Source organism: Manis javanica, chromosome 8, assembly GCF_040802235.1.
Source record: "Manis javanica isolate MJ-LG chromosome 8, MJ_LKY, whole genome shotgun sequence".
Classification (NCBI taxonomy): Eukaryota; Metazoa; Chordata; class Mammalia; order Pholidota; family Manidae; genus Manis; species Manis javanica.
Genome location: NC_133163.1, coordinates 124,022,756 through 124,036,002, shown reverse-complemented (window position 1 = coordinate 124,036,002; position 13,247 = coordinate 124,022,756). Strand labels below are relative to the sequence as shown.

At 38.9% G+C, this 13,247-nt stretch overlaps 1 protein-coding gene across 6 annotated transcripts in view; it reads right to left on the bottom strand.

Annotated features, from left to right (window-relative positions):
* The window catches only part of SCAPER (S-phase cyclin A associated protein in the ER), a 539,256-nt gene that overhangs the window by 490,346 nt on the left and 35,663 nt on the right, over positions 1 to 13,247 (bottom strand). For all 6 annotated transcript variants that reach the window (XM_073212228.1, XM_073212229.1, XM_073212230.1 and 3 more), the window contains exon 5: positions 8,801 to 8,998. In XM_073212228.1, coding sequence (XP_073068329.1) covers positions 8,801 to 8,998 — 198 coding nt within the window. The remainder of the gene's footprint in view (positions 1 to 8,800; positions 8,999 to 13,247) is intronic.

The window sequence follows — 13,247 nt, the reverse complement described above, 5'->3', positions numbered from 1 at the left end:
CTAAGTAAATTTCTTAAACATATCCTATAAAGCTGTTTTAGTGGTAATAAGTTCTTTTAATCTTCATTTATCTGGAAAATTTTTCATTTCTCCTTCAATATTGAATGACAACCTTGCTGGGTAGAATGTTCTTGTAGATTTTTCCCTTTCAGCAGTTTGAATAATTCATGCCAATCCCTTCTGGCCTATATAAAGTTCCTGATGAGGTATCTGCTGACAGACTTAGAGAGTTTCTCTTGCAGGTAACTGCCCGCCTTCCTCTTGGTACTTTAAAGATTCTCTCACATATCTTTAATCTTTACCATGTCTATACTATGTGTCTATGTGTGGACCTCTCTCTAAGCTTTCAGGACCTAGATGCCTTTCCTTCCTCACACTAGTGAAGTTTTCAGCTATCATTTCTTCAAATGGGCTTTCTATCCCTTTGTCTTGATCTTTTCCTGCTGGGACCTGTTACACAAATAATGTTTATAATGTCTTGTTCAGAGTGCTCACAGCAGAGGCGTTTCTAACGGGTCTCCTCATCTTTACAGGAGACTAGTTCACTAAACCCTATCTAGGATGGCTATCTAAGACAGACTAAATTTTCAGGGAGGAAGTTAAATTTCCAAGGCTGTACCATCATCCTTCTTAGAAACAAACCCCAGACAATAGTTGTTTCCATAATATCATAAATTCAAATCAAGTTTCCCAGAAACTGAAAATGACAGATCCAGTTATTTTATCCCAATATTAAGATATCCCAATGTTCAAAACAATGAAATCCAAATTATTTATAGCTCTCTGGACTCCATCAAAAACTAATGTCTAAAAATCAAACAGGTAGAAAGGCATATCCAGAGAAGCCCGAGAATAAAATTATGCAGCAAATGAATTCAACAAAAGATGTGAGATAGTATTTTTGCAGCACACTTCAGTGAACATCCCCTTTTCCAACAGTCTACCCACTTTCCTCTCTTTATCTAGAGATCTCTTGTTTTTCATCTCATTTTCTCCTCTACTTGCGGCAGTCTATCATTCATTCCCTCCATTGTGTATTTAATTTCAGTTACTGTCTATTCAGCTGAGTGGCTCTTTTTCAGCTCTTCTGTCTCTTTGCTGAAGCCCTCCCTGAGATCGTCAATAATTTTCCACAGATCAGTGAGCATATTTATGACCATTACTTTGAAATCTTTATCAAGAACATTGCTCTCTGTTTCATTTAGCCCTCTTTCTCGTGTCTTATCCTATACTTTCATTGGAATATATTTCTCTGCCTCCTCAATTTGTCAGAGTTTTTGTGTTTCTTCCTTTGTATGAGATAGATCAGCTATCTTTCCTGTTCTAGAGAGTAATGGCTTTATGAAGAACGTGTCCCGTGGTGTCCTGAAGCTCAAGACTCTTTTCTCTCCAGCACTGGTTCTCCTTTGCAGTGAAGCCCCAGTTGCTCCTCGTGGGCTACGGGCAGGGCCACCTTTCTTTCTGTCTGTCTGCTGCAGGTGGCAGCTTACCTCAGCCAACCCTTTGTGAGCAGAGCAGTGGTGCTTCTGCTGGGATCATTGTGGGTGAGGCCACCCTCTGCTTGGCCTGAGTGATATTGGTGCTGCTGGGCTAACACGGTGGGTGCACAGCTATGGGGTGTGCGGGCAAGGAGGAAGGAGTGCTTGGAGCCAGCTCCCGCAGGCGCCTCTCCACGTTGGGCTGAGATAGGGATGAAAAGGCTGTGAAAGCCTCCCTCTGCCTGCCAGGTAGCAAAGTCTGATGCTGCTGGGCTCGGCAGGGCAGGCAGGCAGGTGGGTGCACAGGGAAGCACCTCACACCTCAGGGCCAAGCCAACAGCAAGGGGAATGGAGCATGTGGGGCTCCTAAGAGCACCCGAACAGATGGGCTGAGGGAGGGCTGGGGAAGTGTTGTCCACTTGCCTTTCTCCTGTGGAGAAAGCTCCATCTAACCCTCACCTCTCTGGCACCCTTCCCACTGCTGGTAAGTCTGTCAAACTGCCTCTGTTTTGGTCTCAGCAGGACCAGCAAAGCGTGCCTGTCCTCTATAGGCAGCAGGAGTCTCAGCCTGCCGGACGGCTCCAACTCTCCCAGGTGTCCCTCCCTGTTAATCACCAAAGCATTGTGGACTGGTGTTCCCAGAGCAGATCTTCAGGGCCAGTTGTGCTGAGTTTCTGAGCACTTATCCCCTCCCGAGCCCATTCCTCTTCCTTCTGCCTGTGGGCTGGGATGGGGCAGGGCTGGGGTCCTGAACAATCATGGTTCTGCCACTTCACCTTCTCTGCATTGTCTTCTCCTCTTCACCAGGTGTAGGTGGTCTGTTTTACAGTTTTCTCGTTTTCAGGGTTAGTTGTATTTGCTGTACTTGCTTCCTTGGTGTGGGGAGGGGAGAGGTGGGGGAGGAGGGTTCCCTTCCTGCTCCTGCCTTTTGGGATGAGTCCCTCCTCTCTTTATAGAAAAGCTACAGATGGCTGCTAGTGAGATTAAGGACAATGAAGTGTCAGGAAGAGATTATTTCATCCTATTGCATTATCTCAGTTCCTAAGTAAAAGACACTAAATCCTTCTTTAATAAACAGTCCCCAGTTGGAATCCCAAGACCTCTCAAATTCTAAGGCAATGCTAGAATTTGGGTTTGAATCCTGAGGATTCAACTTTCCTAAACACCACTGTAATTCTGAATCCTTAGAGTATACAGGTAGCTTAGTACTGACTGTAACAAACTTGGAAAAGTCAACTAAGACCATTATTAATAGGAGGTTTTAAAAGCCAAAACGACAAGTCTATTCTAGTTTCAGAAGGCTATGGAGATAGAAGCAATAAAAATATACAGCAGGAGAGTAATATGATCAGAACTGCACTTTAGAAAGATTAATGTCAATAAAATATAAGGACTGTAAAGGGAAAACAAAACTAGAGGAGGACATACCTGAAGGACAAGGAAACAGTTCACCAGAGAATGAAGGATCTTAAAGGCATGTACTGACTCTAGGAAAGAGCAGGGGGATTTGTGAATGGAAAAAAATGCTGAAGATGAGCAGATAGGAACTTTGCAGTTGACAAAGACGAGAGTATGAGTGACTGGGGAAAATGGTGGTTTCATTAACAGAAATGAACTCTGGAAGAAATAGTTTATAAGTGAAGGTCTGGTATAAAATGGCTATGATGCCTACTCCTAAAAACTAGGCTACCATAACTAGGAACTTAGCCCAGATAAGTCAGGCTTGACTAACCCCAGAAATAGTTACAACATGGTAATTGTGGGCAAAAGTTATTAAGTTATTTCAAAGGCCCAAAAGAAAAATAATCAAACAAACTGTGGAAGAAAAGAGATTATAATATTAATATCACACAAATTAGAGCTCACAAAGAAAAACATTATGGACATAAGGGTTTTTTTTATACTGAAAAAGTGTTGAACTCACAGTGAAAAAATAACTCATATGATCCTTTATACAACTGATAATAAGAGAGCAAAATGTATATGGCAAAAAATCTTAGAAATTCAAAGAGATATTAAAGAAAGTGCAACAGTAGTGGGAAACTTTAAAATATCTCAATATCTGACAGATCAGGGAGATAAAAGACAAGTAATACTTAGAGTATCTAAATAATAACTTTAAAACATAAACATGAACCTATCACTTCCATCTACAGACAATCCACCTTACCTACTCCTACCAGGTATAAGGAGTACATGCAGTTAGTTTCTCTTTCTTCATATCTATTAGGCTTCTCCAATAATCCTTTCCTTCCCCATCTAGCTTAAGTTCCATGGTCCACTGTTTCAACTACTCTCTTACTCTCGTTAACTCCATTACTCCAGTGAAATTCCACTGCACCTACCTAAATAATACACACAATTAATCCATCTACCCACCATTTTTGTGCATTTTTAAAATTTTTAATAAATTTATACCCCCTTCATCAACCCATGACTGATCCATCAACCCAACACCTTGTGCACTTTTAGCATGTGACTGGCTGCTATGTATCACTGGGGGTAGAGGGGATCAAATAACTGTAAAGACTGGTGTCACCACAAAGGTGTGTGTCTCATTGCTCCACACAGCCATTTAACATCTGTCTACTGAGCATTTCATCAGTAAATTTGTTGCAGTGCCACTACCAAGAACTAATGATGGAATGGTAAACAAGACAATGTGGTTTCTGTCCTCATGGCACTTGGTGCTTAGTAAGGGAGACAGATATAAAACAAGTAAATATACAATCACTTAATTTCATTTGTGGTAAGTGTTTCTAAGGCTAAGTACATTCTATGAGAGTATATTATAAGGAAACTTACCTAGTCTGAAATATCACGATAGGTTCCCCTGAGGAAGTGACACTTAAGCTGAAACCTAAATCATGAATAAGAGTTTAGGTAAAAGGCGTTGGGAAGATGAGGAAGTACAAAGCAACAAGGAGAGATGAATGTTCTGGGCAGACAAATCAAAACATGGAAAGATCTGGAGACATACAAGCACATGGTATGTTTGAGTAACTGAAAGACTGGTTTAAATGAGGTAGAAAAGAAGAGAGAAAAGTGGTATGAAATGAGGTATGCATGGATAAGTCAGTCAAGATTTGAAGGCCATGCTGAAAAGCAAAGAGAAACTTTTGAGGAGCTATAATCAAATAAATGAGAGATCGTATTTGTGGTTTTTAATTATCATTCTGCCAGTCAAGAGGGGAATGGAGTAGCAGGAGGTAGGAAGTCCTGTGTAAAGGTTTCAGGTGTGATCCAGGCATTTTATACTGGTGGCCTAGACTAGAATGTTGCACTGGCCAATGAGAAGCAGACAGACTGGAAAGATTAAGGAGGTAATTCTGAAAAGGGCCAATTCACTGGGCAGTGGCTGGCATGAGATGAAGGGAGTGGGGGGGTGAAAGGAGTATCTGCCCACTCAGGAAAGAGAAATACATGTCCAAGTTAGGGGTCGAGAACATGAACTTAGTTTTATATATGTCAGTTTTTATATGCTTGTGAGATATCCAAATGGAGATACCAACTAAGTAAGCTGGATATTAAAGTCTGAAAATCAGGAAAAAAGTATAGACTAGAGATATAAATTTAAGAATCATCAGCAAATGAATGGTAAATTAAGCCATGACCTGGAGAAAACTGCCAAAAAGTATGTAACAGTGAGAAAAGGAGATGGTCTAAAAGGAGCCTTGACGATCTCTCAACAGTTAAAGGTCAGGTGAAAAAGAAGAAGCCGCTAAAGCGAAGGCAGAAGTAGCGCCCACAGAGGGAACCCAGTGGAGATCCGCTTCATGAGAGTCAAGGAGAGAGCACCGCAAGAGCGGAGCCGCCAACAGTGCGACATTCTGCTCGGCGATCACAGAAGGGACTGAAAAAGATCCACTTGGCAATAGAGGAGGGAGCAACGACTTTGATAAGAGCTTAATAGGAGCTCTGATAGGAGGTGATAGGCTGCGACAGACTGATGAGTACCTGAAAGTACCCGAGTACCTGAAAGAGAAGCAACGAATGTAGAAAGTTCTTCCAAGAAACTTGGCTATGCAGGGGAGGAGAAAAACAGGGGATGGGAGAGTAGATGAAGGATAAGGAAAAAAAGGATTTAAGGGTTTCTTGTTAAGGATCAAAGAGAAACAAGCATGTTCAATGCTGATGGGAGAGGAACGAATAAAGAAAACTGAAGATACAGGAAAGAAAAGAACTTCCAATCTCTCCTGTGACCTTCAAGGCTGTTGGGCAGTCCTGTGGTATCTCTAAGTCAGCCCTTCCATTCTCCATCAGCTATTCCATACCTTCTCCCCTTTCTCTATATACCTCCAACCCCACACCTCCTACTTCTAAGAAATTAAAAGGGTAAAGAAGCCATCAGACATTATTTCAAATTCTTACCTTAACTTCCACCTTGATCCCATCTGTTCTTGTTCCTTTTGAATGCCACATGGAAAAAGCTTTCTCGCAACACCAGTTGCTCCTGCCCTCTGCAATACTTCACTTCTTCCATGGCTTTGGGAACATTACTGTTCTCCTAGACCTCTTCCTACTTCTATGATTATTCTTTCTCTGTCCCTGGACCCATATTCCTCTTTCTCCATCTGTGACTCTCCTTTTATGTAATTACAAAGCTTATTTTCTTTTTATTACATGTCACACACCTTTCAAAGCATTTCAGACATTTCATTTTGATCCTTACTTGATAAACTGAGAAGTCTCAACCCAATGAGATGAAAACATAGAATTCTTTTATATTTTTCCCCATAACCACTCAGTTGAATCCTATAAACCTGCCAAATATGCTCAGTGAAATTCCACAATTCTTCTGTCACACTCCATTATCGAAGCATAGTTCTGACACAACCTACCTATTAGCACAAGTAAGAAGCACATGGCCTTCAACTGATGCCTGTGGCAGGGAAAGGCACGGCTTGTTCTACTGGGTCTCTCGTCCCCTCCTCCTCTACACCCCCCTTCTACTCTCCAACATATCACAAACATATGTCTTTTGCCAGCTCTTCTCCAGGGACTAAGGTAATGACGACTGGCAAGAGTCAAGTGCTACCAGGCAAAAACGCATCCCAAATCTCTCTGTGTAACTCTAGGGGGGAAATATCAGGGCAAAGTACCTTTGAAATCAAAATCAGTTCAAAGGGGGAAATACAGTGGGAGAAACCCATTTATTTCTTACAAGCAGTCCACTTCTGCTCCCCATGTCTCTCACAACTGGGCTGCAGAAGAGACCCCACCCAACCTCTCTGGCCCAAATAAGCCCTCACTCGCTCTTGTAATTGCCTATTGATACGGAGATGGACTACTTCTCTCCACCCCTTGGAAACACCTATTGATATAAAGATGTACTAAGGCCAGGCAAGAGCTTCTGGAAATACTGCAATCTACCCACACTCTGACACATTCTGAGATCTCTAGTGATCTCTGTAATAGATGGTGACTTCTGCGCCAGTGGCATATGCGGTTCTCTAGGGAGTGTTCAGGTTTGCCCTGACTCCCTCTGCCCAAGCACTCTCTGCCCCAACTCCATCAGAGTTTTGCATATTCTCACCTAACCAAGTGTCCCCAAAAGGAAGCCCCTATGACTTCAACATCTTACGTAAGGTCCACACTCCTCCCCTCACATAGTCATGAGACTTACTGGGGGACCTCTTTATCCCTGAGAACTCCCAATTTATCCCCTCCCAGACTTACACTATAGTCCCTTCGGCCCAGCTGGCAGGGGCTGCTCCCAAAAGTATACTGTACCATGAAATCTCTAAGGCAGATTTAGGTACCAGTCTCTAGATCCAAGGGTATCCCCAATATTTCAGAGCCACATATCTAGTTCCTCCCAAGTCGAATGGGAAAAGAGGCAGCACAGCAGAGATCCGTCCAGAGAGCCATCTCCCAGTCTCCCTTTCCCGTAGCCACACACGAAAACTTTTTAGCCCCACCTCAAACTTTTGTGAGAACAAATTGAGAGAATGGCTACCACTTTGCTAACTGGGCACTCTCCCGAAGGCAAACTCCCCCTGCCCCGCCGCTAGCCCAGTGTTTTCTAGTACAACATGTTGATTCATTAAGCTCCAAGGATATATGAGTTTGCTGAAAGATTTTTTTTCTTGAAATATTGTTTTACATGCTGATAGTAACAATATTGTGACAATAAAACCATAAATTTGGATTTCAATTACTGTTCATTCTGAAACCTGCTGCTGATGAATCAAATCCCATTTCACTGGTCTACAACCTATTCTGGCTATTTACAATTTTAGAGGAAATACAGCTGCTGTCTCGACATGTAACTTTTCTTTGACTCTTCATATATTTCAAAGGCTAAATAATGAATTCCAGGGTTTTCAACCCTGTTCACTGTAGAAACAGAAGTAATTTTCTATGAAGATGTAGCACTAGTTTTCTCAAAATAATTTCAATCAGTACAAAGTAATATAGTATAGAGTTACTATTTATTAAAAGGCCAGGCTTTGTAATGAACTTTTAGAGACAGATTATGCTATGTGTCTACTATCCTATTACAAACACAAGGTTTTTTAAAATTAGAAAACATACCCTACAATGACATCCCAAGGATCGTTTATGATTAGTTATCAATCTCACTTTTCCTGACCAGAGTGATTTAGGACAGTGATAAGTATCTCAACGGAAAGGGAGCGACATCCAATTAAAGACATTAAATGTGAAACCAAAGAATTGAAAATCTCACACTAGTGCCACCTACAATACCAATGGAGAATGCATATATGAGAGATTTTTCAAAAATAAGTATGTGTATCCATCTCTTTGATTTCTTGCCTAGAACTACATATCAAGACAGCTTTCTACCACATCTTGCACAGATTATAAAAGTACATAATTAGGCAAAGCAAAAACAACAAGAGTACTCAAAAAATCAAAACCAATAAAAACCTGAAGCACTCAGAGTAGCAGTGACTGCAAAGGGTGGGGAAAAATAGGGAGATGTTGATCAAAAGGTATGAACTTTCACTTTTTTTTTTTTTTTTTTTTGAGAGGGCATCGCTCATATTTATTGATCAAATGGTTATTAACAACAATAAAATTCTGTATAGGGGGGTCAATGCTCAATGCACAATCATTAATCCATCTCAAGCCTAATTCTCATCAGTCTCCAATCTTCTGAAGCATAACAAACAAGTTCTTACAATGGTGAACGAATTCTTACATATGAACTTTCAGTTTTAAGATGAATAAGTTCTGGGATCTAATTCACAGCATGGTGACTACAGTATTGTATAAGGTAAATGACCAAGTCAGGTGTAGCAAAAATTAGAGAATCTGACTTCAAATGGATTACAAATCCTCAAAGCAAACCTTACCTTACATTCCACCACACTCTGATCTGATTCACAAGTTACATAGATTTCGTCTACTGCCCGGCGAAGATTGTCAAAAAGAAATGCCCAGTATCGAGCTCTTAGATCAATTTTCCGAGGCTGTCTTGTTTTAGTGGGACTTTTATCAAAGTGTTTATCTCCAGGTGTAGATGATGTTATTTTACAGTCTAGTGCAGTGTTCTGGTGAAATAAAACAAACCATAACAATGTAAATGAAATAAAATAAAAACATTTTTTAAAGTTCCCAGGGATTCATTTTTTTCATAAAGCACATTTTTCAAAATAAGTACTTAAAAATATGACATTCTTCTTTTCAGCTTATGTATCATACTGAATTCAACAAACAAAACTATCTTAAACACAAGCAGTAGGTTCATAAGGTCAATTTTTAATTCAGACATGTCTTACTGAAGATTAGGATGACTTCAATGATAAATAGACCCTTAGTCAAAAAGGAACACTGAAGTGGTTTACATGTATGGCAAATTGATATACATTAATAATAATAAACAGCAATTTCAGCATTTCAAATAGCTCGCATATATTTTTCTCATTTAAAAATGTAGAAATGATATGTACTATTGTTATATTCAGTTAATCTTAGGTCATTTTTCCACTGAAAGTAAAAATTAATATATAAATATGAAACAATTTAAAAGGACAATTGACAAATAAAACCGAATGCTAGCTACAGAGCGAACTCACCAAATAAAGTTACATTAGTTTTCTTACCCATTCTTCCCTCAGTTGCCCAGACAGACTTTGAAAATAACAAGATGATATTCTACAGACTACATCACAGAACCATTCCACCAAAAAGCATGCAATTTACATAAAGACCTAAATTCAAATTGCAAACCTGAAACTTCCCACTATAAGTATAAAGAAGTTTCTTATCTCTCTGTGGCTACTTAACCTGATAAATAAATACTAACCTTCTCCTATAGTTGGAGCAACAAACTATCTCAGGTTTCTTTGTGTTGTTTTGTATGTGTGTCATGCCTGTTGGCCTGTTTGTCTTTTCTTTTTCAAAGAAAAGCCCCAGAGTAGGGAATATCCAAAATACAGGATATACCCTCCTGTTTTGTTTTAGCCTTCCATATAACAGTTTTGGCCTTCAATATAACAGTGATTCCTATACTTCATAAATCTTTTATAGCCAATCTTTAGTTTATATAATCTTTACCACCAAAAAAAAAAAAAAAAAGGGAACACACACACATGCTTATAAGGTTGAGATGGAACTGCTTGTCCTCCCTTCCACAGTCTCCCCCATTCAGACTAGGGTTGCCAGATCTCACAAGTAACAATCAGCAAATATTTTATCTAACAGCCCTAGTCCAGGCCCAAATTTTCAACATTTAAGCAACAAAATTTAAAATAATCAATAACCCACAAAACCTTTGCCTCCATTGCTCTCCAAGTTCTTTCCAGCCACACTTAATGATTTAATTTTTATGGCAAACACTCCCTCTTTGGATTAAACCAAACTCAAAATCCCATTCAACTAGCATCTATGGCAAAGAAAAGGTTTATACTGTCCTGATAATTATTTTTGTCATAGTTATCAGGAAAGTTACTTAACAACTTTTACAAGATTACAAATAATAAATCACATAATCTTCTAACCTCCTTCACACAATTTTTAAAGTTTATATTATATAAAGAACCCATATGTCTCAATACTAAAAAAAAAAAAAAAATCCAATTAAAACATGGGGAGAGGGCTTGAATAGACATTTTTCCAAAGAAGACATACAGATGGCCAACTGGCACATGAAAAGATGCTTCACTTGCTAATCACCAGGGAAATGCAAATCAAAACCACAATGAGTTGCCACCTCACACCAGTCAGAATGGCCACTACCCAAAAGATAAGAAATAACAAGTGTTGACGAGGATGTGGAGAAAAGGAAACCCTCCTACACTGTTGGTGGGAAGGTAAATTGGTACAGCCACTACGGAAAGCAGTATGGAGGTTCCTTAAAAACTAAAAATAGAAATACCATACAACCCAGTAATTCTATTTCTAGGAATTTACCCAAGAAAGCAAAATTTCTGATTCAAAAAGGTATATGCATCCCTGTATTTACTGCCACATTATTTACAACAGCCAAGATACAGAAGCACCCAAGGTGTCATCAATACATGAATGGATAAAGAAGACATGGTACATACATACAATGGAATTTCATTCAGCCACAGAAAACTGAGAAATCTTGGTATTTACAACAAAATAGATGGACCTAGGGGTTATTCTACTAAATGAAACAAGCTAGGCAGAGAAAGACAAATACAATGATTTCACTTATATGTGGAATCTGAAAACAAAACAAAACAAATGAACAAAACAGCAGTAGACTGGTAGACACTGAGAAGTGACTGATGGTTACGATAGGAAAGGGGTCAGAGTGGATAGGTGAAATAGGTGAAGGGGATAAAGAGGCACAAAACTTCAACCATAATATAAATTAGTCATGAGGATGGAAGTGCAGCATGGAGAATACTGTCAATGATTTCTAAGTTGACAGTACTACACTAGTTTGGGTGAGGATTTAATAATGTATATAACTATTGAATCACTATGATGTATACTTGAAACAAATATTGTATATCAAATATACTTCAATTTAAAAAATCAACAAAAAAATAAAGTGTATATATTAACTCCACACTTTAGAGCATAGAAAATTAAGGTTCAGGAGCTAACTGATTTATCTGAGATCATACAACCACAGGAGAGCATCTTCCAATTAGAGCTCTACAATTACACTGCTGGCTTCCCATTACATTGATGACCAACACTCCTGCTGACAGCTCTTTACCAGATATTCCAGACTACCTCAGTTCTCTTACTATACACCACCCCAAGTTAAAATAAAGTTGGTAAGTTTCCCAAATTATACCTCCTTCACAAAGTTTTTCTACATTTATCAGCAAAGGGCTAGTAGGTTCCTGGGATTCAGACTCTAAATTTTAGAGAATTCTCAAAAATATTTTCACTCAAATTCACTCACTTATGTTTTCACCCTGTTCTGCATCCATGTGTATATGATTCACATACTTTACCATCCTTTCTTACATTGCATAATAGGCACTACTGCTTTCAGGTGGAACTGTTTCTTTTCTTTGTGACTGCTCTATGTGAGGCTTTTACTAAGAAGGAGTCCAGAAAGACGCAAACTAGTTAGGTAATTTCATATGAAAGGCAAAATGCTATGCAAATTTGACATTTAGCATTGGAAAAAGTAGTAATAACTTACATTTGCATACTTATTTGTATTTATGAAGGACTTTTGAAACATGTCATTTAATCATCACACCAAGCTATAAAGACAGAACAAACTGTCATTCCTATTTTATACGTGACAACACTGAGGCTCAGAAAGACTGAATTTCTTGACCAAGTCAAAAGGCTGAAGTGACAGAACTAGGACCAGAACCCAGTCTTCCAACTTCTACTCCAATCATTCACAATGCATTTTGCATAGCATCTAGCAAACAGTACACAGTAAGTACCCAAATAATGTTAGGTATGATTATTGAGAAAGATAAAGGGGAGAAGAAATATGCTCACAGAAAAATATAAACAAACTAATGGCAAAATTGCCAAATTTGTGAAGAAAAGTAGAAAAGGTACATCAAATTGTAGAGGCTGAAAAGTCAGTACAGAGTTTCAAAGTTCAGAGCTCTTACCTACCACTGAGAAAAGTAACAGCTGAGATTATAATCGCAGCAGCATCTAACACTTAATGGCATACTTGCTATGTGCCAGGCACTGCGCTAAGGACTTTCCATATACTCATACTTCAATCTTAGAGTAATTTTATATAATAGGTACTATTATTATCTCCATTTCACGAAGGAGGAAACTAGGGTTTAGCTAATTTAAATGGTAAACCCAAAGTCTAACACAAAGTGACAAAGTCAGGATTCGAAATCAAGTAACTATCCCACTGTTATGGATTACTGTGCCTAACTGCTTCCAAGACACTCAAGAAAAAAAAAAGAAATCTAAACTTTTGAGAAAAGTTACACACAACTGAATTCCATGACATCATATTAGTTCAATCAATGACTTTTGAGAGGAAAAAGAAAGGAAAGGAGAAGAAAAGACAAAGGAAGAAACTCTGATTTCTGACTCAACTCTCAGAAGGGATCATCGACTCCCCTGAGAATCTGCTGACACTTATGGACCTATTCCCAGAAAAATGCATAGGAATATAAAATTGAACATTTTTCTTCTTGATGTTTATGTTTATTTATGCTGTGTTTATTTTCTTTTATTACACATCATAATCACCCAAAGTCCATAAATGACCCTATAGTTCACTCTTGGTAATGTACATTTTATGGGTTCAGACAAATGTATAATGACATTTGGACCCATCATTATAGTATCATACAGAGAATTGTCACTGCCAAAAAA